Source organism: Lutra lutra, chromosome 11, assembly GCF_902655055.1.
Source record: "Lutra lutra chromosome 11, mLutLut1.2, whole genome shotgun sequence".
NCBI lineage: Eukaryota > Metazoa > Chordata > Mammalia > Carnivora > Mustelidae > Lutra > Lutra lutra.
The window spans coordinates 79,045,413-79,072,167 of NC_062288.1; the positions used below are offsets into that span (position 1 = coordinate 79,045,413).

The 26,755-nt window shown below is 39.2% G+C and overlaps 1 protein-coding gene across 4 annotated transcripts in view; it reads left to right on the forward strand.

Moving 5' to 3' along the window:
- Positions 1-26,755, forward strand: part of CPED1 (cadherin like and PC-esterase domain containing 1) — a 281,302-nt gene that overhangs the window by 62,795 nt on the left and 191,752 nt on the right. For all 4 annotated transcript variants that reach the window (XM_047694126.1, XM_047694129.1, XM_047694127.1 and 1 more), the window contains one exon: positions 732-807. In XM_047694126.1, coding sequence (XP_047550082.1) covers positions 732-807 — 76 coding nt within the window. The remainder of the gene's footprint in view (positions 1-731; positions 808-26,755) is intronic.

Here is a 26,755-nt window from a genome sequence, read left to right on the forward strand (position 1 = left end):
ATCTCTTTCTGTTAGTTTTAACAAGGCTTTGGGACATTCTTTTGGAATTTGGTTGATAATAGCTAGATAATCAGTCTGTAAATTCAGAAATGAAGAAGAAAATTTAGCTTTGGCGTCTTTTGTTTATAAGGTAAAATATATATTTGAATTTATGATAATGTCTGTGAAGATTTTGGAAAACAAATTTTTGTTAGAAGACACTTTCACAGTGACTGGACTTTATAGCCAGAAGCAATAATGCCCTTCAATGTGAAGTAAAGTTTTTATATTAAAGTTTGAAACACGCATAGCACTGAATTTCCACTAAATGTCTGTGATTCAAATCACTGAGGGCCTTCGGAACTTCAGAGTTTCGTTGGTTTGGGGGTATGTTTAGTGCTATTTTCTGCCAAAGCATAATTGACAACTGTCAAGTTATTTGTGTTACTGTATGTGCCATAAGGACAGAAGTATTTTCTATGAGTTTTAGCACATATCATGGCTGTGAAATATATCAAGGTTTTCAGAAGTATTCCCAAATATTTTAAAATTTTCTGAGGGCGAGTTTTTGTTTTATATTATCAAAAAAACCACTTTATTATTCTGGATTTGAATGTTGACTTGCAGAGATTTGAAGGTAGGGTGTAGAAAGGTAGAGGAGAGTTCACAACCCTACCCTGTGGGTTTTTGAATTTCCTTTGCTTTAGCTTTTATGAATGCCCAACTCACTGGAATCTTTACATTCCTTTCAGGTAAACATATTACCAGATATACAGCATCAGCTTTGCAGAAAAGAAGGATTATGCCAAATAATTAGAAGATTTCCAGGTAATCTCTAGTTTGCGTCCCTATGCATAAACATGTGAGATATGTAGGCTCCTTCAGCAGATACTGAAAAATGAGATCTTAGATTCTCATATTTAGCTCCTTTGTCTATCATTCCACTATCACAAATCTTCCAGAATCCACAAGGTTCTGCCCATGGGGAGATCCTGATAAAAAGGAATACGAATGTTAACTTTGATATTCTTTCTTTTAGTTTTGCCTTCTAACTTTCTAGGTAAATATTCCTTTCTTCCCCTGTGTTTGTCTTGAAAATAATTGCTGTTTTATTTTAAAAGCAATTATTATAATTATTGAAATACTTCTTAATTATATAAAACAAGGTTTTAAAAATTATTTCATCATGATTAAGTAATTCTTATCTTAAGAAATTTGTTTCTGCTTTTTGTTTTTAATTTTTTTATTTTTTCAGCATAACAATATTCATTATTTTTGCACCACACCCAGTGCTCCATGCAATCCTTGCCCTCTACAATACCCACCACCTGGTGCCCCCAACCTCCCACCCCCCACCCCTTCAAAATTCTCAGATCGTTTTTCAGAGTCCATAGTCTCTCATGGTTCACCTCCCCTTCCAATTTCCCTCAACTCCCTTCTCCTCTCCATCTCCCCTTGTCCTCCATGATATTTGTTATGCTCCACAAATAAGTGAAACCATATGATAATTGACTCTCTCTGCTTGACTTATTTCACTCAGCATAATCTCTTCCAGTCCCGTCCATGTTGCTACAAAACTTGGGTATTCATCCTTTCTTTTTTTTTTTTCTTTTTTTTTTTTTTTAACAGCTTTATAAACATATATTTTTATCCCCAGGGGTACAGGTCTGCGAATCGCCAGGTTTACACACTTCACAACACTCACCATAGCACATACCCTCCCCAATATCCATAACCCCACCCCCTCTCCCAACCCCCTCCCCCCATCAACCCTCAGTTTGTTTTGTGAGATTAAGAATCACTTATGGTTTGTCTCCCTCCCAATCCCATCTTGTTTCATTTACTCTTCTCCTACCCCCTCAACCCCCCATGTTGCATCTCCTCTCCCTCATATCAGGGAGATCATATGATAGTTGTCTTTCTCCGATTGACTTATTTCGCTAAGCATGATACCCTCTAGTTCCATCCACGTCGTCGCAAATGGCAAGATTTCATTTCTTTTGATGGCTGCATAGTATTCCATTGTGTATATATACCACATCTTCTTTATCCATTCGTCTGTTGATGGACATCTAGGTTCTTTCCATAGTTTGGCTATTGTACACATTGCTGCTATAAACATTCGGGTGCACGTGCCCCTTCGGATCACTACGTTTGTATCTTTAGGGTAAATACCCAGTAGTGCAATTGCAGGGTCATAGGGTAGTTCTATTTTCAACATTTTGAGGAACCTCCATGCTGTTTTCCAGAGTGGTTGCACCAGCTTGCATTCCCACCAACAGTGTAGGAGGGTTCCCCTTTCTCCGCATCCTCGCCAGCATCTGTCATTTCCTGACTTGTTCATTTTAGCCATTCTGACTGGTGTGAGGTGATATCTCATGGTGGTTTTGATTTGTATTTCCCCGATGCCGAGTGATATGGAGCACTTTTTCATGTGTCTGTTGGCCATCTGGATGTCTTCTTTGCAGAAATGTCTGTTCATGTCCTCTGCCCATTTCTTGATTGGATTATTTGTTCTTTGGGTGTTGAGTTTGCTAAGTTCTTTATAGATTTTGGACACTAGCCCTTTATCTGATATGTCATTTGCAAATATCTTCTCCCATTCTGTCAGTTGTCTTTTGGTTTTGTTAACTGTTTCCTTTGCTGTGCAAAAGCTTTTGATCTTGATAAAATCCCAAAAGTTCATTTTTGCCCTTGCTTCCCTTGCCTTTGGTGATGTTCCTAGGAAGATGTTGCTGTGGCTGAGGTCGAAGAGGTTGCTGCCTGTGTTCTCCTCGAGGATTTTGATGGATTCCTTTCTCACATTGAGATCCTTCATCCATTTGAGTCTATTTTCGTGTGTGGTGTAAAGAAATGATCCAATTTCATTTTTATGCATGTGGCTGTCCAATTTTCCCAACACCATTTATTGAAGAGGCTGTCTTTGTTCCATTGGACATTCTTTCCTGCTTTGTCGAAGATGAGTTGACCATAGAGTTGAGGGTCCATTTCTGGGCTCTCTATTCTGTTCCATTGATCTATGTGTCTGTTTTTGTGCCAGTACCATGCTGTCTTGATGATGACAGCTTTGTAATAGAGCTTGAAGTCCGGAATTGTGATGCCACCAACTTTGGCTATCTTTTTCAATATTCCTTTGGCTATTCGAGGTCTTTTCTGGTTCCATATGAATTTTAGGATTATTTGTTCCATTTCTTTGAAAAAAATGGATGGTACTTTGATAGGAATTGCATTAAATGTGTAGATTACTTTAGGTAGCATAGACATTTTCACAATATTTATTCTTCCAATCCAGGAGCATGGAACATTTTTCCATTTCTTTGTGTCTTCCTCAATTTCTTTCATGAGTACTTTATAGTTTTCTGAGTATAGATTCTTAGTCTCTTTGGTTAGGTTTATTCCTAGGTATCTTATAGTTTTGGGTGCAATTGTAAATGGGATGGACTCTTTAATTTCTCTTCCTTCTGTCTTGTTGTTGGTGTAGAGAAATGCAACTGATTTCTGTGCATTGATTTTATATCCTGACACTTTACTGAATTCCTGTACAAGTTCTAGCAGTTTTGGAGTGGAGTCTTTTGGGTTTTCCACATAGAGTATCATATCATCTGCGAAGAGTGATAGTTTGACTTCTTCTTTGCCGATTTGGATGCCTTTAATTTCCTTTTGTTGTCTGATTGCTGAGGCTAGGACTTCTAGTACTATGTTGAAGAGCAGTGGTGATAACGGACATCCCTGCCGTGTTCCTGACCTTAGCGGAAAAGCTTTCAGTTTTTCTCCATTGAGAATGATATTTGCAGTGGGTTTTTCATAGATGGCTTTGATAATATTGAGGTATGTGCCGTCTATCCCTACACTTTGAAGAGTTTTGATCAGGAAGGGATGCTGTACTTTGTCAAATGCTTTTTCAGCATCTATGGAGAGTATCATATGGTTCTTGTTCTTTCTTTTATTAATGTGTTGTATCACATTGATTGATTTGCGGATGTTGAACCAGCCTTGCAGCCCTGGAATAAATCCCACTTGGTTGTGGTGAATAATCCTTTTAATGTGCTGTTGAATCCTATTGGCTAGTATTTTGGTGAGAATTTTTGCATCTGTGTTCATCAAGGATATTGGTCTGTAGTTCTCTTTTTTGTTAGGATCCTTGTCTGGTTTTGGGATCAAGGTGATGCTGGCCTCATAAAATGAGTTTGTAAGTTTTCCTTCTATTTCTATTTTTTGGAACAGTTTCAGGAGAATAGGAATTAGTTCTTCTTTAAATGTTTGGTAGAATTCCCCCGGGAAGCCGTCTGGCCCTGGGCTTTTGTTTGTTTGGAGATTTTTGATGACTGTTTCAATCTCCTTACTGGTTATGGGTCTGTTCAGGCTTTCTATTTCTTCCTGGTTCAGTTGTGGTAGTTTATATGTCTCTAGGAATGCATCCATTTCTTCCAGATTGTCAAATTTGTTGGCGTAGAGTTGCTCATAGTATGTTCTTATAATTGTCTGTATTTCTTTGGTGTTCGTTGTGATCTCTCCTCTTTCATTCATGATTTTATTTATTTGGGTCCTTTCTCTTTTCTTTTTGATAAGTCTGGCCAGGGGTTTATCAATCTTATTAATTCTTTCAAAGAACCAGTTCCTAGTTTCGTTGATTTGTTCTATTGTTTTTTTGGTTTCTATTTCATTGATTTCTGCTCTAATCTTTATGATTTCTCTTCTCCTGCTGGGTTTAGGGTTTCTTTCTTGTTCTTTCTCCAGCTCCTTTAGGTGTAGGGTTAGGTTGTGTACCTGAGACCTTTCTTGTTTCTTGAGAAAGGCTTGTACCGCTATATATTTTCCTCTCAGGACTGCCTTTGTTGTGTCCCACAGATTCTGAACCGTTGTGTTTTCATTATCATTTGTTTCCATAATTTTTTTCAATTCTTCTTTAATTTCCTGGTTGACCCATTCATTCTTTAGAAGGATGCTGTTTAGTCTCCATGTATTTGGGTTCTTTCCAAATTTCCTCTTGTTATTGAGTTCTAGCTTTAGAGCATTGTGGTCTGAAATTATGCAGGGAATGATCCCAATCTTTTGATACCGGTTGAGACTTGATTTAGGACCAAGAATGTGATCTATTCTGGAGATTGTTCCATGTGCACTAGAGAAGAATGTGTATTCTGTTGCTTTGGGATGAAATGTTCTGAATATATCTGTGATGTCCATCTGGTCCAGTGTGTCATTTAAGGCCTTGAGTTCCTTGTTGATCTTTTGTTTGGATGATCTGTCCATTTCAGTGAGGGGAGTGTTAAAGTCCCCTACTATTATTGTATTATTGTCAATGTGTTTCTTTGATTTTGTTATTAATTGGTTTATATAGTTGGCTGCTCCCACGTTAGGGGCATAGATATTTAAAATTGTTAGATCTTCTTGTTGGACAGTTCCTTTGAGTATGATATAGTGTCCTTCCTCATCTCTTATTGTAGTCTTTGGCTTAAAATCTAATTGATCTGATATAAGGATTGCCACTCCTGCTTTCTTCTGATGTCCATTAGCATGGTAAATTCTTTTCCACCCCCTCACTTTAAACCTGGAGGTGTCTTCGGGTTTAAGATGAGTTTCTTGTAGGCAACATAGAGATGGGTTTTGTTTTTTTATCCATTCTGATACCCTGTGTCTTTTGATTGGGGCATTTAGCCCATTAACATTCAGGGTAAGTATTGAGAGATATGAATTTAGTGCCATTGTATTGCCTGTAAGGTGACTGTTATTGTATATTGTCTCTGTTTCTTTCTGATCTACTACTTTGAGGGTCTCTCTTTGCTTAGAGGACCCCTTTCAATATTTCCTGTAGAGCTGGTTTGGTATTTGCAAATTCTTTCAGTTTTTGTTTGTCCTGGAAGCTTTTAATCTCTCCTTCTATTTTCAATGATAGCCTAGCTGGATATAGTATTCTTGGCTGCATGTTTTTCTCATTTAGTACTCTGAATATATCATGCCAGCTCTTTCTGGCCTGCCAGGTCTCTGTGGATAAGTCTGCTGCCAATCTAATATTTTTACCATTGTATGTTACAGACTTCTTTTCCCGGGCTGCCTTCAGGATCTTTTCTTTGTCACTAAGACTTGTAAATTTTACTATTAGGTGACGGGGTGTGGACCTATTCTTATTGATTTTGAGGGGGGTTCTCTGAACCTCCTGAATTTTGATGCTTGTTCCCTTTGCCATATTGGGGAAATTCTCTCCAATAATTCTCTCCAATATACCTTCTGCTCCCCTCTCTGTTTCCTCTTCTTCTGGAATCCCAATTATTCTAATGTTGTTTCGTCTTATGGTGTCACTTATCTCTCGAATTCTCCCCTCGTGGTCCAGTAGCTGTTTGTCCCTCTTTTGCTCAGCTTCTTTATTCTCTGTCATTTGGTCTTCTATATCGCTAATTCTTTCTTCTGCCTCATTTATCCTAGCAGTGAGAGCCTCCATTTTTGATTACACCTCATTAATAGCTTTTTTGATTTCAACTTGGTTAGATTTTAGTTCTTTTATTTCTCCAGAAAGGGCTTTTATATCTCCCAAGAGGGTTGCTTGAATATCTTCCATGCCTTTTTCAAGCCCAGCTAGAACCTTGAGAATTGTCATTCTGAACTCTATGTCTGACATATTACCAATGTCTGTATTGATTAGGTCCCTAGCCTTTGGTACTGCCTCTTGTTCTTTTTTTTGTTGTGAATTTTTCCGCCTTGTCATTTTGTCCAGATAAGCGTTTATGAAGGAGCAAGTAAAATACTAAAAGGGTGGCAACAACCCCAGGACAATATGCTTTAGCCAAATCAGAAGAGATCCCGAATTGTGAGGGGGGAGAAAGGGGATAAAAAGGGGTTCAGAAAGAAAGAAAAAAAAAAAAGAAACTATTAAAAAAAAGAAAGCCGATAAAGAAAAAATATAAAAAGAGGAAAAAATATATATATATATTAGATAAACTATTTAAAAAACGTTAAAAAAAGAAAACTGTAAAAGTTAAAAAAATTTAGCAGAAGAAGAGAAAAAGAAAAAAAAATTGAAAAAGAGAAAAAAAATTAAATTAACTGCAAGGCTAAAAAATCATGGGGAGAAAGCCATGAGTTCCGTGCTTTGCTTTCTTTTCCTCTGGAATTCCGCCGCTCTCCTTGGTAGGTGAACTTGGTCCTGGCTGGGTTTCCCCGTTGATCTTCTGGGGGAGGGGCCTGTTTTAGTGATTCTCAAGTGTCTTTGCCCCAGGCGGAGTTGCACCGCCCTTACCCGGGGCCGGGCTGAGTAATCCGCTCGGGTTTCCTGGGTTTGCTTTCCGGAGCTTTTGTTCCCTGAGCGCTTTCCGTAGAGTTCCGGAGAACGGGAATAAAGATGGCGGCCTCCCGGTCTCCGGCCCGGAGGAGCCAAGAGCTCGGGGCCCCACTCCTCAGTGCGCCCTCAGAGAACAGCGCCCAATGACTCCCGTCACCCTGGCCTCCGGCCGCGCTCCGAGCTGACCGAGCCTGCGACCGGTTCAAGGCAACCCCGAGCTGAGAGTCACTCCTCGGCTCTGTCTCTGTAGCCGGCTTCCCCGTTCTAATACCTGTAACCTCTGCGACACTCAGACACCCCCGATGTCTGCGACCCTGCGGGAGCTGAGGCCGCGCTGACCCCGCCTGGGCTTCACCCCAGTTAAGCCTCTGGAGCGATGTCCGTCAGCGGAACAGACTTTTAAAAGTCCTGATTTTGCTCCGTTGCTCCGCCACTTGCCGGGAGCTGGCCCCTCCCCCCGCGGTCTATCTTCCCGTCACTTTGGATTCACTTCTCCGCCAGTCCTACCTCTCAGATAGTGGTTGATTTTCTGTTTCTGGAATTGCTGTTCTTCTCTTCAATCTCCCGTTGGATTTGTAGGTGTTTGCAATCTTTAGATAAGCTATTTAGCTGATCTCCCGCTACCCGAAGTAGTCTCAGCCTGCTACTTCTCCGCCATCTTGACTCCTCCTCCTGTTTCTGCTTTTTGAAATTCCCTCAATTCGTGTGTTTCTGACAGGATACAGAATGAGTAAATTCCAGGTCTTGACAACATTAGAAATTTGGGACAAAAGTTACCATCTCATTTTTTCATAGGTTCCCAGGGTGGGGGAAAAAAAAAAATCTATCAGATGGCCTGTGAGTCCTCATAGATCAAATTATAGCTTACTTTAAAACCCCTGTGTTAAAGGGTTCCTCAGATTTCTTGTTTAAAATCCATTTAATGCTGGGGCACCTGGGTGGCTCAGTGGGTTAAAGCCTCTGCCTTCGGCTCGGGTCATGATCTCAGGGTACTGGGATTGAGCCTCGAGTCGGGCTCTCTGCTCAGCGGGGAGCCTGCTTCCCTCCTCTCTCTCTCTGCCTGCCTCTCTGCCTGCTTGTGATCTCTGTCAAATAAATAAATAAAAATCTTAAAAAAAAAATCCATTTAATGTTAAATAGCTTATGCCCCTAGAAAGTATTTCACTATATAATTACAGTTTAGATCTGCAGAGCTTCAATTCTATTTTTAAAAATTTAATTTGTGTCCTAGTGGGATCAGAAACCTCACATCCCATGGGGTTTTCCATGGAGTTTCTGCTTCCACACAAAACATACAGCACATTGGTATATCCCGTCGTAAAGACTACAGTCTTCTACTATCATTTCTCAAGGATTAAAATAAAATGAAAATGATTCAACAACTCAACTTTAAATTTAAGGTAGTCATCTAAAAATAAAAAATATTTGTTTTTATAAAAAAAAAACTTGTTTTTATAGTTATTATTTTTCTATGGCAATTGTAACTGACTCCATAATCTCTAAGTTTTGTTTCATTTGTTTCTGTAAACTTCCAGCTGGGTAGTTTTTATCATTTTATATAAAAAAATGTTTTTGTGAGATGCAAGTAAAATAATTATTTCCATTAATATATTATTAGTATCTAGGGATTCTTTATTTTAGGTAATTTGAAGGAAAAATTTTGTTTCCATTTGAACAGAGTCTGCATATTTTTAAAGTATGTTTTTCTTTGTTGCTACTTAATTTCAATATGATTGATTCAAAACATTAAGTTTCTGGGGTCCCTGGGTGGCTCAGCCAGTTAAATGTCTGCTCAGGTCATGATCCCAGGGTCCTGGGATGGAGCCCTATATTCTGGCTCCCTGCTCAGCCGGAAGCCTGCTTCTCCTTCTCCCACTCCCCCTGCTTGTGCTCTCTCTCTCTCACTGTGTCTCTCTTTGTCAAATAAATAAATAAAATCTTAAAAAAAAAATCTTTAGCTTTGGACTTAGGAGAACATGTAGAATTATAGGAATAAAAGCTCACTTATACCCAGAAAGGGGTTACCACTTTTAAAAAATTCCCCAAACTTAAAAAAAAAAAAAAATTCCCCAAACAACTCTGACATAAGTTCATATTTTATATTTTGCTTCTCTGCCATTAAGAAACTTTTAACTGTCTTCTTTGGCTTTAAATATTATTTTTTCCTCAAGAACACCTATAGGTTCTAGAACATAATGTAGTCCTTCTCCACTCTGTCTAGTGTTTTAATTTTCTATTTAGCTATTTTCTATTTTCTATTTTCTATTTAGCTCTGTGACTAACAGGATAATTTAATGGAATATATAGGCTTTTAAATAAAATTATTTCTCCTATCATGTTATCTAAATATTATCAAAGATAATTTTCTTCTATGTTTACCTTTAGAGGACAGCATATAAAGCCCCAGCATTATTTCTGATAAGCTTTGTATAGAGTATTTTCCTGTAGATGTTGCTACAAATATGGACTATGTGATATAAACTCAGTATTCACAGTATTAGAAACATCCTATTTGTTGTGACTAATGAATATTGAATATTGAATACAGATTAGATAGCAACATGTTAGTACCTAAATATATACTACTATTAAAGAGGTAAGATAGTAAAACCAAGCAAACTACTTTATAATTGAGCCATTTTATTTAAAGCCAAAATGGCCTGTGCCAATTTAGGCTGCGTTTCATTTGGAGGTAGGCAAGACCCAAATTTTTGAAACTAGAGATTTACCTCTGCTACGTATTAACTCTGTGATTCAGAGGTGGTTGGTTTTTCTGTTTGCATTTTTAATCTATAAAGTGAGGCTAAGGAAACCCATTTCATAAGTTTAATTTTAAAAACATAGTAGATCATATGTGTGTGTGTGTGTGATTGGATTTAAAGAATAAAACATTATATATTATATCTAACACATCGTGCTTCAACAATGGTAAACGGATCATCCTAGATTCAAAAAATGAAGCAACAGGCCTCACAGTATTTAATATTTTTTCTCTTCATATGATTGATTATCACTATGATTTTATGTTTCGGGCAAAACCTATGAAGGATTTGGGGCGTGTGGCTGGCTCAGTGGGTTAAAGCCTCTGCCTTTGGCCCAGGTCATGATTCCAGGGTTCTGGGATCGAGCCCCACATTGAGCTCTCTGCTCAGCAGGGTGCCTGCTTCCTCCTCTCTCTCTCTGCCTGCCTCCCTGCCTACTTGTGATCTCTGTCAAATAAATAAAATCTTTAAAAAAAAAATTAAAAAAAAAAAAACCTATGAAGGATTTGAGATTTCACCCTATTCCCAAGCTCACAAGTCTGCCTGCCACTGTTTCCCAGGGCATGGGCAGAAGACATGAGACTCCCGGGTCAGAGACAAACAACTCTATTATTTACAGCAACAGCAGTAGGCAGACTGCTAGCATTTGTACCGGTTCACTGAATCCCAGTTCCCACAGGGTGACGCGAAGCAGGCGAGGTGACACTTGTATACTTAGTGGTTTGTGTTTCAGTGGAAGAGCTCTGAGTTTAGGGAGTTAGGATGTTTTATAATGGGCAGTGAGCATGCCTGCCCTTTGCTCCAGAGAGAGACATTATTTTTGTTATACTAGACAATATCTTCTCTTTGCTCCAGAGCGAGACACCATCTCTACTTTTCAAGGATATCTGCTATATAAATATCCTTGAAAAGATAGTTCAAGACAAAGATTGTCTGTGCCTCTGTTTGCAAAATGTCCAGGAATGTGAAAGATGCATGGAGAAGTGTCTTCCAACAGTTTCAGAGAAGAATACCTGACAAGTTCTAACTCTGAAGTTTAATCAATATATGATAATTTCGAGCAAGATTTAAAGCCTAGTGGTGCTTCAGTTTCCTTGTCTATCAAAATGCAGTGTTTGACAAGGATTAATAATGTTGAGATTCGGGGCGCCTGGGTGGCTCAGTGGGTTAAAGCCTCTGCCTTCGGCTCAGGTCATGATCCCAGGGTCCTGGGATCGAGCCCCGCATTGGGCTCTCTGCTTGGCGGCGAGCCTGCTTCCCCTTCTCTCTCTGTCTGCCTCTCTGCCTACTTGTGGTTTCTCTGTCAAATAAATAAATAAAAATTTTTAAAAAAAAAATAATAATGTTGAGATTCCATGATTCCACTGTGCCTTTTTCTCATGCAGACATGCTGTCCCAGACTTTACCTTAAGCAGTAGGTGGAGACAGCAATGCCAAGAGAGGAGGGCGGATCATACTGGTAAATGTGGTTGGGACTGTGGGTGTGTAGCAGGACAGAGTTTGGGCCAGAGGTAGAGAAGTGTTTGAAGACAGCAGGTGAGATTAACACCGTCTGTTCTGTTCCATCACTGAACTGAATGTACCTGCCATTAGATTTGTGACTCACTTTGAAAGGCACAAATCCATGGAATTTTTACTGGCTAGCACACAGATTTATTTTTACCTTGCCATTTAATGCTTTGCCTTTTGGGGGAAAAAAAAAGTTTCATAATTTTAGTCGAAACTCTGGCTAAGGGTTTTGTTGCTTTTTAGTAAGTTTGTTTTTTAGGTAAAAAAAGGATTTTGGGGCACCTGGGTGGTTCAGTGGTTAAGCCTCTGCCTTCAGCTCAGGTCATGATCTCAGGATCCTGGGATCCAGCCCCGCATCGGACTCTCTGCTCAGTGGGGAGCCTGCTTCCCTCTCTCTCTCTGCCTACCTCTCTGCCTACTTGTGACCCTTCTCTCTGTCAAATAAATAAATAAAATAAAATAAAAATTTCTTTCCCATATTTAAATGAGATATAAATACAAAACAAAACAACAGAAAATGTTTTTACCTGGGTTGTGAGTTGTTGTTTTTGTTCTTTTTTATGCAGTATCATCATCCAACAAGCTCTGGTTAGAAGTGTGCCAAATTTGGGGGCATTACTCATTCTTTCCAGTAGTTTTATCTTAGCTCTCAGCATTGGCTTTCACGTGAAGCTTGAAATGTACCCAGACTTGATGCAAAGGTAGCATTTTGAACACTTTAGACTCTGTGTCCTCATTTTAATAATAACATGTGGGTACATGAATAAAAAGGAAAACAATAAAAAAAAACATTTGTTCTATCTAAAGATAACTGGGATTTAAAAAATTATAGATGTTTACTGTCAAGTATAAAACACATCTTTTAAATAACATAATTGAAATTATTTCTAAGTATTGAACAGTAAGTTATTTATCTCATGTGGTACTCATGATTATTTTTAATATTCCAGGTCTAAAAATTCCTGTTTGTCATATGATGTCAGCAAAATATTGTCAGGGAATTGGGTAGCTTAGCTTGGATTTAAACAAAGTGACATGGGAAATTGTCAATGCCTAATACCATTTGAGAATTTTTCTTGCTTTCATTTTTTTCCCTCCCCTCTGCTATAACTTGGAGGAATATTCTCCTACAAACAAGTCTATAAGAAATGGGAACATTTCCATTGTTAAGGACTGGGGACTTGTCTCTACAAGGCAATCAGGCGAACTTTCAGAGAAGGCCAGCTTGCTTCTTCTTTGTCCTCTCAAATACAAAATCCCTTCTCTGTGTCTCCTGTGTGTTCTTGTGTTTTCCTGTGTGTTCCTTCATGTTTCTGTCTTTCCAAACACTTCCACCTCCTGTCCCATACATGATTATATCCTTTATGCAAAACATTCTTTCCCCAAGGAAAACTCATCTCTTTAGTATGACTGACTTCAGCTAGGTGATAGCAGAAAGTAAGCTGATGGAACTAATTCAGACTAAATTACACCCTTACCCCAGTCATAAGCCTCTTATATGTATTCGCATTTTTATAAAAGAAGCTTGCAAACCCAATGAATTTCTAATTGGTAGAATTTCTGGAAGTGCATTCAAATTCCCATTCAATTCATTAGCAAGCTGTCCACTTCCAAAGCTACTTGGATCCATCTATATACTTTCTCTGTCTCTACCATGAGCAGGTTAGTTCAAGACAACATTCTCTCATACCCTCCCCCCTTCTTTTCTTGCCTGGAAAAATCCACTCCACTACTGAGACTCCAGCCAGAGTTATCTTTCCCCCATCCCTTTCATAAATAAAGCAATTTTATTAGACCTCCTTATAGCAGTCTGTCTAGGGACTAAACAATGAGGTCCAGCTCTCTCATGACTTGATCCAAAGTTAGATTCTAGAACAGAATGTTGTCAGGGACCTGGGATGTGACTTGAATAAATTCATAGCAAATTCAGAAGCTTGAGAGGTCAGATAACCTACACATTTTCAGATTTGGCCTGACATCAAATTTATAGACTATTTAACATAAGCCATTTGGTCTTCAAGAAGAGAAGAGGAGATGAGGACGTGGGAAAGTACAAGGCAGAACCACATGGCATCACCCAGATGCACCTCAGCAACGTTACGGTGTGAGAAACTTAGGGAAAATGCCCCCATGTTTCTGATCCCTGTAAAATTCAGTTACCACTGAGATTCAGATCCCACCCAGTGGTCCTTCTTCTCCCACCTCCTTATCCCTGTACTTCTCGAAGCTCCTTCCCCTCAGCATTTTCCTAAGCCCTTGTTAACTCCAGTTTCCATTTTCCCCACAAAACCAGTAGTTTTACTAACCCCTGAGAACAATGACGCTGGGTTTTCTGTTAAAGCCTTAATCTCTGCAGTTGGGAGGGATCATCAGCATCTCTTCGCTACTTCTTCTCACTGTCATCTACCAACATCCTCCTCATTCAAGATATTCCATAAGGAAATTGTCACCCAGGTTAATTTCTTCCTTTCTACTTCAAATCTGCCATCAGTCCTGTCAGTTTTGATGCCCATACTGATGACCTTTCATCCTCCTAACCTCACAATCTCTTTGATGTCATCAAATCCATGACCTCTTTTTTTTTTTTTTTTTTTTAGATTTTATTTATTTATTTGACAGAGAGAGAGGGAAGACAGACAGGGGGAGTGGGAGAGGGAAAAGCAGGTTTCCCACTGAGCAGATGGCCCGATGTGGGGCTCAACCTGAGCCATAGGCAGACACTTAATGACTGAGCCACCCGGGTGCCCCCATGACCTTCATTTCTCATCAACTTCAGTGTCCAACTTTGGTAGCCGTGCTTGGTACCTTTCACCACACAGCACTGCTCCATCTTTGAAAGCTTACTGATTCATGACTTCATAATCAGCCTTTCTGGCATTTTCACTTCTTCAATGCCAGAAGCTGGAACCTCAAATGACACATTTAGTGCTCTTAATTCTGCTACTTTCTCTGTCAGCCATTTTTGGTCATAATTCCTTTCTTACCAAGCACGGACCACTTAGTCTGCCACTTGAAATATTTCCCTGCAAGCACTTGGCAACATTTGTATTTTTCTTCCACACCAGCCCTTAAGCCACCAATTATAGAAAAATCCTACAACCTGACTTCGCTGCTTCTACACAACAGACATCAGAGGAAATCACACAAGTTTGTTGTTTTCTTGTTTTTGTGTTTTTATAATGAGGATGTCTTCCTCCCTTGCTAAAATGGAAAGAAAAATCATACTAGTCTGCAGTTGTCAACTCAGCCATCACCACCACCACAGCTGGCTCATGGCCCCTTTAAGCAGCCTGTCCTAATTTCTAAAACACTTATGAGGACACAAACAAAAAAAAATTGAAGAACTATGCCTAGAACTTGCATTATAGATGTAAGAGGAACGTCCATGCTTCCTAAGGCTGATGGAAGTAAACTGTAGTTCTTATTGCTCTGTTCAGTTCTCTGTAGATAGAGAAAATCCTTTCCTCCTTGGTCAGGCTATATTTCAAAAGAAAAGCCAGCAGAATGTGCTGATGGTATGGATGGGGTTTGTAAAAGAATGTTTGCTACAGTTTTGGCCAGCCATCATTTGGGCTAAGCAAGTTAGATACCAGGCATGAAGTTTAATCTGTCATTTAGCTGTAGGTCCCCTAAAAGTCAAGTGGCAAGACAAGGACACTTGTCCTTCTAAATGAGCATCTTGTTTTTTTTTTAAATAAAGAAAGTATAAAGAGGAAAAAATAAATATCCTAAATTCACAAACCCAGAAATAATAACTGGGAACATTTTTGTGTATTTTGTTACTTAAGAGTACTTTCCAAGTGAAGTCAATTTTTGGAGATTGACACTTTCTTTCCTCTGTGTTCCCGTTGTACCACGTGACAACCTCCATTATAGCCAAGTCACATGGTATCTTAGCTGTGTTTGTTTGTGTTTGTTTTCCCACAAGGACTGAGTGTCCATGAGGGCAGGACATTTTTTCACTTCTCAAGTTCAGTGTGTGGTCATCATTCCTGGTATATAATAGGCCAGAGAGGATATTAATGGAGGGGATCGGGAATGTGGAAGGAGAGCCCTACCCAGCATCAGAGGGTCTTGGCAAAGCTTGGATGGATTCATCTGTTTAGCCATTATGAACTCAATGTTGAGTTGAGACTTTGAGGCAAAGGACAGGGGCTGGCAAATTTGAAACTACTGTCGCATTCCTCCAAGATAGAATTACCCATTTTAAGTAAGAAGGTATTTGCACTTACAAAAGTACGACAGAACTGTTATACTATTACATATATGCAAGGCAGAAAGATGCCAATAATATACATAAGGTAGTTTCAACTTCCAGGTGATTACCACTGCAGCCAAAATACTCATGACCTTAGCGCTTTCTAAAAGGACAAGCTTAGCACTTTCTCTCACAGTTGATTGTTCATTCACGCAGGCCGGACATGGACTTGTACTTCTCTTCGGTAGGCTCCTATTTTTGTACCGTTTCAACTCAAAGGTCTTTAAATATTTGTTCACCATTTCTTTAGAGGAGAAGTTAAGTGCTAACTGCCAGGAGGATGGAGTAGGAAGATAGTAATGAAGATTTTCTCTCTTTCCTACCCCATACTGTTTTAGTACTTCTTATAGATTTAACTTGCTGGACAGTTTTCTTCATCTTAATGGTTCTACATTCAGAGCAGAGGAAATCCAATACTTCTTGATGACTATTGTGTTTCAGCATTTTTTCCTCTGTGGATCCTGTGAAAGCCAAGGTGTCTGAGATATGGCCAGAAAACCTAAATCAGAAAGAGCATTGATCTAGACTGCAGTGAATGTTACGTGGGTTATTTTTCTTTGTTTGAACTCTAAACCTTGGGGGGGGAGAAAATCTCAGAAACTCTAACAAAGAAATGGAACTGCTTTGATCGATAATGTGTGGGGCCCTACTCTCTTCATCCTGTCCTCTGTTCTTGTTTCTTCATCCTCTTGGGGGTTCCTAGAAGCAACTTCCTGACACCTACCCGACCCCAGAGAGAGTTCTGCCTGGGAATCATGGCTTTAGATAAGGAACTTTAGAATAGAGAGAGTTAATAGCAGTCAGTGGGGGTGGAAAATACGGTCATGATTCTGTTTGTCCAAGTATGAAAGTGAGAAATGTTCTTCTCTTTCCTTCTCGTATCCTATTCAGGTTTTCGGCCACCTATGAGAGGGAAGTTAATGAAAATAGAAGTAAAATTTTTAGAGTGATCAAACATGAATTTTTTTAAATTCCTTTTACCTTTCCCTTTCATTAGGGCTTTATGACATTGGTAAGATACATTAATTATGAAAAGATAGAAAACAGATGGGCGCCTGGGTGGCTCAGTGGGTTAAGCCGCTGCCTTCGGCTCAGGTCATGATCTCAGGGTCCTGGGATCGAGTCCCACATTGGGCTCTCTGCTCAACAGGGAGCCTGCTTCCCTCTCTCTCTCTGCCTGCCTCTCTGTCTACTTGTGATCTCTGTCTGTCAAATAAATAAATAAAATCTTTAGAAAAAAAAAAAAGAAAACAGAGATAAACAAAAAAGAAAAAATGTAAATGGAGTGCAATACATAATTTTTCATACCTTCCCCTATTAATATGTAGTTTTTACATACTAGAGTAACAGACACTTCAAATGTGAACAAATTACAGCATATTTATCAGTGGAAAACTATGAAGACATTTATCAATGATGGAAATCTACATTTATTCTCACAGAAAAATGTTTATATTGTTGAGTTAAAAATAAAAGAAAGAGGGACGCCTGGGTGGCTGAGTTGGTCAAGCCACTGCCTTCAACTCAGGTCATGATCCCAGGGTCCTGGGATCAAGTCCCACATCGGGCTCCTTGCTCAGTAGGGAGTCTGCTTCTCTCTCTGCCTCTGCCTGCCACTCTGCCTGCTTGTGTTCTCCCTCTCTCTCTCTCTGACAAATAAATAAATAAAATCTTTAAAAAAATAAAAATAAAAAAAAAAAAGAAAGAAGAGCAATCCCTTTACATGCTGTACATCATCTACTTTATAAGTTTTGCCTCTGTATACCATAGCCATCTGTAAAATGTATATTAACAATGTTTTCTCTTAAAAATATATTCTTACATATAAACATACATATATTAATTCATTCAGTGCTCACAGTGTCTCCATAAAGGAGATACTGTTATTTCTCTTTTACTCCAAGGTAGAGAAATTAGGTACATTTCCCGGGATCTCACATCTAACAAGTGGCGTATGCACACAGGTACAGTGAGTCCGGAGCCTGGTTTCTTAAGATCTCACTCTGGCCGGCTCCTCAGCGTGGTTTTCGAGGCCCCCAAGGGCTGAGGCAGTCTACCTTCCTGCCAGGTCTCTCCTTATTCCCTCAACCTAACTCTGCTCAAGCCAATCTCCTCCTTCTGCTGTCCCTTCAACAGCCCACTTAACTGTCCTCTCCTCTTCCTGCCTTTGTCCAAAAGACCTCATTTGAACTTGATCATCTCTTTTAAAGACCTTTTTTCCCCCCAAATACAGTTACATTCCAAGGCACTAGGGCTTAGGACTTCAACATATGAATTTCGAGGGGACGTAGTTCAACTTGTAATCACCAGAGATGGGAGGAGGAGGCAAGGAGCTGTGACTGGCTGTTCCACTGGATCCACATGGAGAGAGGAGAACAGAACCCCAAGGGAAGAAAGAGATATAGGACAGGCAAAAATAGTTTGACTGGTTATGATAAAGCCCACCGCATTCTTTACGCAGAACAACCCATGCCCCTGCCCTCACTGCAAATCATTTTGAAGTGAGAGAATAGTTACCTTCTCTTCAGCACCCAGAACTGGATCCTGTCCATTGGGTGCCCAAGTGCCCTTCTGCTGGCTGTATGTGGCTTTGTCCTCCTGCACCCTGCTTCATTCCTACTTCCTGCCTCAAAGCCCAGTTCTCACATGTTCTCAGACCTTGTCTCTGCTCTCCAGAGCCAGCTGATTAAATAAATTAATGAGTGCTGCTCTGCTCTCCTGTCTCAAATGCACTTCTTTTTTCCCCCCAGACATACTTCAGCCCAAATGAATAATTCTATTGGTAAGAATTTTAGACACCGTTGCAGGCTAGTCAGAACCTCATGGAAACTGCCGAATCATGCAAATGTGGCACTCACCTACACACTCTGACCCAACCATAAAATTCACTGTGCTGCCTGTGAGACCTAAATCTCTGAGTTAACTAATCACAGCCAAAATCAAGTGGAGGTTTTTTGGAAACTGATAGCAGAGCCTTGCTCCATTTCCTTGAACGTGGGGGAAATTATCTGCTGTTTAGTATATAGTATGTTGGTTGGAAACTACAGAATTCCTCCTTCCACTCAGCATTTCTTAAAAAACAAGAAACAAGCTTGTCGGTGTGTTTAGGAGTACACACACACACACACTACACACTGTATAGTGCTGCATACCTGGCCACTGGCAAGATGGAGGGGAAAGGCACTGGTGGCCAGTAGCACTGGGATGTGTGGATGAGGCTGAGCTTTAAGGGACTAATTTTGTTGTTTTCTCTTTGGGAGAAGCTGCACCGAGATGACTGACCCAAAATTGTCTCTCGCCCTTGTGTCACTCATGGCTTTACACTTTGCACATTTGGCATTAGGGCCATTTGAAAGGCACAGCATGTCCATTTTTCAGTAAACATTTGGCAGCTCGTTGACATCTCTGAAGTCGTGCTAAAGACCAATCAGCTGAGGGATCCCTCTGCTCTTGGGTAGGGCAAGTTTGGTAAATCTTTACTGGTTTGTGACCTCTGTACTTCATGCCACCAGCTAGGTATTTCTGTTTGACTTGGAGTTTGTAATCTTGTGCCGAATACTGCTATATGGCAGAGGCAACATTGCAGAGCACACGTATAATATGTGTGATTCTGATTATTAATTCTGAGTTTCAGTGGATCTTGAAGGAAGAGGTGGTAAGAGTGGTAATCACTTTTGTTGTCTAAATCTCTATGGCAGGCCCCATTTACTTATTTTGATGAAAAATAGGCCAGTAGCATTGCATCTACACAATACCAAAAAACTCGTTAAGCTGTGAAGAACTTCAAATGGTAAAGTTTTTTAATTTTTGCATTACATAATGAAAACTCAGTAAACTATGTTTGTTTATTTCACGGATTTGGTTACTCTGTCATCCCAACCTGCATTCATTAATCTGTAGTTGTCTATCTTGTTATGTGCATACACATTCCACAACTTAGTATGTAGTCTGCTAGAACAAACTATACTATGTTTGTTGGCATTTTCCTCAATAATTACATCACCCAAGCAGTGATTGTGCTATTTTCCCCACCTCAGTTCTTCCTGAGCCACTGTATTTGTAACAGAAATAGTAGTAGTGAATCTGAAGTCTTCATAAGATGCCTGAAGAACATAGCTTTCTTTAAAACAGACAAAAAAGTTCTCACAGAAGTAGCCAAACTTTTTATTTTTAAGTGATCAAGGGCTGCGCTGTATGGGGATTACAGGAGCTAGGTTAAGAAAGTTGTAGAAAAAAATCAGGTTCAAGGATTCAGCTGCTTGAAGTGGTGAGAATTCATCCTGACCGTTACATACTTGATTGTGAGTAAACTCAATAAGGAATGGAGAACTATACTGTAATTTTGATTAATTTATCTATGCACTTTTAAATCTATCTAGATAAATAAATAAAAATATAAATATATGTTGATATGTACATTTAATTTTTTATATTAATTAAATCTATCAAGAAAGAGTGTGTGTGTGTGTGTGTGTGTGTGTGTGTGTGTGTGTGTGTGTTTGGTGCTGGAGAATAAAATGTGTGGAACTTCAAAATAATCTCTCTTCCAGTCTCCTTTTGGTGGTAGAAATAGATATTGAACAACAAAATTCCAAGTGTTATGAAAGAACATTGTTAGTAAGTTTTCTCTGCTCATTTCTTTGTTCATTCGTTTTCTTGGAAGTCTAAGACCATGAGCTGACTCTTGATTTGCAAGATATCATCAACATGAGGAAATAAAATCCCAGTAAAGTGATGCATTAACTGTAATGCACACAACTTCTTAAAGGGTATGTTATAGAACACATTATTCATAGGAAGATGCTTCTTGTTTTGACTAGTCTCTTGAATTTCTCATTATAACTGTAATAATTAATAACAATTTATTAAGACCAAAACATTTTAACAAGCATTTAATGTCTTCCAAACGGACACATTTTATTGAAAAAATATTGATGAAGACCCAAAATGAGAGTTGCAGCAAGCCATATACAAAGTCAAATACATTTATTTTCCTAAATAGAATCTTAGAATCCTTCATTTGTAGTTGAAGTTGTGATTAGAAAGGATACATGTCTTGGCAGAACTATAATTAAGTGAATGAATGGTGTAGTTTTGGAAGCTGTTGTGCTCGTTGATGATGGGTTGGGTGCGCTTCTCTCTGGGAAAGCAGCATAGACTCTATTTTATAGTAAACCCCATTCAAATCCTCTGATATTACACCAGTAACTTTTGAGACAATTTTCTTTAAGTTTCTCTTAGCACCATCTATTGGTAAAATAATGGAACTTTCTTTTTTTCTGAGTCATTTTAACTAATGACATCATAAAGTCATAGCAGCAGTACAATTCCCAGTGTTAGTCATTTCATAAGAAAATGTAGCAGATCAAACAGTCAACTTACCCCACAGAGGACAAAAGTAGGTAATTCATTAACATCCAGTGAGGGGGCCTTTTGAAGGCCCATTTTGCCTCATCCATTTCTGAGCATCTGTAAGAAAGCATGTTCTTGTAAGAATTCTAGCCTTCGGGCGCCTGGGTGACTCAGTGGGTTAAAACCTCTGCCTTCAGCTCGGGTCATGATCTCAGGGTCTGGGATCGAGCCCCGCATTGGGCTCTCTGCTCAGCAGAGAGCCTGCTTCCTCCTCTCTCTGCCTGCCTCTCTGCCTACTTGTGATCTCTGTCTGTCAAATAAATAAATAAAATCTTAAAAAAAAAAAAAAAAAGAATTCTAGCCTTCTACCTAGTGAAAGTAGAAGCCAACAATCCTACAGTCCAGGTATGAGAGGACCTGAATTCCAGTTCTACCCATCTGACGTAGAGTCACAGGATTCTGGGAGAAGTACTTAGTCCATTTGTGCCTCTTTTCTTGGCTCGTAAAAGAGGAAAAATTATACTGACCATTATATTCTCATAGACTTGTCATGAAAAAGCTTTATAAAAGAATACATATTGTAGGGACGCCTGGGTGGCTCAGTTGGTTAAGCGTCTGCCTTCGGCTCAGGTCATAATCCCAGCGTCCTGGGATCGAGTCCCACATCAGGCTCCTTGCTCGGCAGTAAGCCTGCTTCTCCCTCTGCCTCTGCCTGCCACTCTATCTGCCTGTGCTCACTCTCTCTGACCAAAAAAAAAAAAAAAAATACATATTGTAAATCTTTAGAAGTAATATGTAAGGCATTATTTCTATATTACTCAGGATGTCCATGAATTGACTTGGAAAGGAAAATTAAGTGAGGTTTTCAATTCTCCACTTTAACATAAAAGTGTCACAATAACATATATTGTTCTTTTTGGAGGCATTCTGAGTTGGAAAGAAGTAGGCAAGTATTACCTACAGTGAGAGGTTGAATATAGATAGTCATCAGAGAATAAGTACTAATTTTTGGGTTGTTTTGCAGATAATTATAGTAGGGCCTCTTGACTTATGGCACAGAATTATTTTATAGACAAATTACCTAAAATAAGAGCAGAAGGTAACATTAAGTTTTTATTATATGTCAGGCACTGTCAAGCAATTTATACTTCTCTTATAAGTCTCTATAACCATTTATGAGGCATTTACTGTCATGAGTCTTTTAAATACAGAAACAGAAGTTCCAAGAACCTCTGGGAAACATAACCAGAAAGAAGCAGATCTATACCTGAAGTACTATATTATACCCCTTCTATCAAACTTGAGCCACTATACTGTATTTTAAGTTTGTTTTATAATATGAGAAAATAAGAAAGGAGTTATTTAAGAAAGCTAATACCTAGGCCTAATGAGAAATTGAACTTGTTTATGCATTTTATGATGATGATGATGTTGATTCCTTCATCAACTAAAATAACCCTTTTAATTTCTTATTTATCATAATACTTAGATATAGGCAGATGTTATGTGAATTTGCATGGGCAGAGCATTGCTTGTTTTGTTTTAGTCTTTAAATAGGGAACTCAATAGCAGATGGAAATTGCCAGTCCTGGGTAGTGAGAAGCTTGGGTCCTCAGTCCTGACTGTCATTCCCTCCTGGGGGTCCCCTTGATATTTTCCCTCTTACCTCTTTTCTGATGTGCCCACCCTAGGCTCAACTCTCCAAACCACCTACAGCCTTTCTAGGCAGAGTAGAAAATTCACCACCACAAACCTCATGCTACAGCCCCATCCCCAGGGTCAAGGGTGAGTCAGGTGCAGGCACAGCCACCAGGCTCAGATCTGGGCCTTTGGAATTCTAGGAACCACACTGGGCCACTTAGAAGGGCCCAGAATTAGTTGTCCTGGCTTTTTGAAGCTGCTTTTCTGATCTTCATTGGGATGGTTTTGAGAATTCTCTTGATTGTGTAGCCAAACAGGTTGATAAAATACCAATCTGGGGTTGTGGATTAATAAATGTTAAGTAGAACCAAATTATGTTTTGTGGGAAATACATGATTTCTGTGGAATTAATTGTTCTCGAAGGTAGTTTTCAGAATAAGTGCCTGCTCTGACCTGATTGCGTATCTGCTGTTGGACAGGGGCTAGGAGCAGACTGAGCCAGGCTACATATGTGTAAATCCCATCTTGGCCACTCAATAGTCCAGTGTCCTTGCACGAGTTGCTTACCTTGTCTGTGCTTCAGTTTTCTGTTTGCCATATAGGGATGATAATGGCTCTGTCTCCTAGGACTGGTAAGGGGATAGGTTGAGTTAATACTTTTTTTTTTTTTTTTAAGATTTATTTATTTATTTATTTGACAGAGATCACAAGTAGGCAGAGAGGCAGGCAGAGAGAGAGAGAGAGAGGAGGAAGCAGGCTCCCTGCAGAGCAGAGAGCCCGATGTGAGGCTCGATCCCAGGACCCTGGGATCATGACCTGAGCCGAAGGCAGAGGCTTTAACCCTCTGAGCCACCCAGGTGCCCCAATACTATTAAAGTATCTAGAACAATGCCTTGCACAGAATGAGCAACCCACAAATGTTTAGTATTATGATTGTTTTTTCAATAAGTATTTTCACAAATGTTAATTGATGATTACTAACTGCTGCTTTTATCTAGTTTGGTGAGATACGTTTTTCAGAAAATGTGGGAATAAGGAAAAAAGAAAGAAAATGTGGGAATAAAATCAGGATCTTAAAATAGTCACAAAAATATGTCTTTGCCTCCACTTATACTCACTGTCTTTAGATCCTTTCATCTCAAAATCTTGTTGCCAATCACTTTTGGGTCATCTTTCTGTTCTTATCAGATCGCCATTCTTTTTTAATAACAAATATATTTGTTGACCTCTGATTAGTCTGGAAGGTAAATATCTCTAATTTACCTGTACAGACAATTTCAATAAGCCAATATAATGACCAGACTTTAGTATAATGGACAAATGGAAGGAAAGGCTTTATAACAGTTTATACTCTACTATGTAAATTTTAGGCACATAAAGTGCCATGAAATTGTCAAATCCTCCATTTATATTTTGAATTACCATCAATGTGACAGATACAAATTCAGATTGGTGCTGTTGTATTGTAAGGAAACTAAGATTCCAAGGGTCACATCGCTATTGGTGATGTGCCTTTCCAAAATGATGAAAAACTTGAGAAAGTCACAAATTGAATATAGTCTTCTCTTGCTTAACTTAATTGCACTCCTGCAAAATTCCATGTAGATTAAAACTAGGCAAAATGCTTAGAGTTTACATGGAAAATGGAGTCAAGCTTGAGGTTGAAATAATCACCATCAGGCATTTCACCCACATCAATGTCAAGAGAGACATTCAGAAGTAACGTGGGGTGAGGGAGAATTTGTTGTTGTACACAGAGTGACAGTCAACATGATAACAGCTGTTGTGGTGTGTGCACGGGTCACCGAGAATGGATGGCTCATTATCCAGACAGATGCTGGACTTTGCGCCTTACCAATGCCTTCCAAATAAACATCATCTTGATCCTATCCAAAGCAGACATCTCACATTTATTAAATTATTATCTTTAATCCATTTCATCAAATTTCATTAAATTTTATCCATTAAATTTCAGTAGCATTCCTGATCATTGCCATGCCCTCAAATATCCTCTTTGTCTTTGAGGGTTTATCCTGTGTGCTCATGAATGCAGTCTTCTCATTCCTCGATACCTTGGCTACCGTTTACTGCACTTCGGCTCTGCTGCCCTGTGTCTGTCTGCTGTAGATGTACACCAATGGTCATGTCCACCAAACCTGCTGTCATGGTGGCCCACATGGCAGGGGCTGCTGCTGCTGTGCCCGTCATTTCTGTGCCAAAATGCTAAGCCCCACATCAGGGATACCAAGGTTCATGGTGTGCCTGCTTCTCCCATGCCTGCTGCTGAAACTGTTGGTGCCCCGTCCCATTGTAACACTCACTGTTTCACTGGAAGGCCTTTGGTAGTCTCAGACATGTGAATAAGTCAAAACTCAATTGACTTAGTAGTAAAAAAAAAAAAATCAGTAGCTAAAATCCTTCTTTATAATTCTTTTCTTTTTTTTTAATTGCATATAACATTATACTCTCACCCTCTCATGGGTAATTGGAAGAAAATTTGCCTTAGTGTTGTTTTTGCTCTGACCGAAACCTGCGGTAGAAGACAGGCTGTGGTATACAGGAGCAATGCACTAGAAGGTGCCCTTCTCTTTCTTGTCCCTTTATCCTTGGGCTTATCTTGCCAGCCAACTCTTTTCTTTTTAGAAAGATTCCTTATGATTAGACTTCACCCACAGTTCTTCCGGTTAAGGCCAGGCATGGTGGACTCCTAATTGAACACAGATTAGTTTCACACTAAAATTCCGCTACGGTGGTAAGTAAAACCAGGTAACCGTCTTGTCCTCTCCCATTGATGATAGGGTTTAAAAGAGCAACAACAACACAAAGAGGTGTCTTTTCCTTCTTTTCCCAATTTTGGGGGTTGTGAAGGTGGCACTGAGCATTGTTGAATTCTAACAGTGTCACAACTGAACCTGAAATATTTGTCTTGACCGGAGTATGGAAATAGACCTGTAGACCTGTATTTATTCCTCAACTACAAAGCCATAACTGTTTATGTCCCTGTGTTCCAAATATTGCAGAAGCAGAAAGTTTACTTTGAATCTAAATACAAAATTGAGAAGAAAAGAAGAAAGATTACATGGTTAAATAAACTGGTCTTTGGCCTAATTTATCTTTTTCAGTTCAGTATTTTGTAATGTTTCTGTTTCTAGATTCCTTCTCTCTCAGTCCCGGGTAGTAGGGCAGTCAACAGCCAATTTTAGAAGAACTGGTGTCATTTAAGGGAAAGAACTTTAAACTGTATTCATAGCAGGCTATAAAAAGCAAAGACACCACCCACAACATGATATTTAAAATTTTCCAGTTACGTGATTTATTGGTAAATCTACACATGTGTTGTGCCGAAAGCAAAATAAGCAATGTACCAGATGTACTCTAAGTTTTTAATTAAGACTAATTTTACCTATAGAACAAGATTTAATAGGAGATTTTCCTGTTTACAAGCTATGGAAACAACATTTTAAGCCATTTGTGGGTGAAAAGTCCTTATTAAATAGAATATGGCTCACAGGGAATAGCAAAACTGAAAAGCAACCAAAAAACCTAGAATCAGTTTAAGTCAGTCTTAAAAATTTCTAGTCAGAAACATGTGCTCCAATGTCAGCTCAAGTTCCTAGAAGTAATGGTATACTGTGAATATTTTAAGTGACTTGGCAAATAAAAGCCAGATTTGGGGGACTGAAGAAAACACTGAGTCAAGAGCAAAATTCTCTGAGAAATCAGAGGTAGGGGCAAGTTGGAGACGAGGTGAGTAGTTTTGAAGCATTGTGCTGAAAACCTGAATTGCAAATCATTTGATGGTTAATGGTAGCCATGAACTTTTATCATTTTTCACTAGGTTCATGAAATTCAATGAACAACTCTTGTTTCAACTTTTTTTCTAACAGAAATTTCATGTATTTTTCTCTAAATCTGATTTTGCTGGTCTGCCAGTGGCCACCCTTCCCTCACAGTAGAGTGCCCCAGCTAATCTTGGGTAAA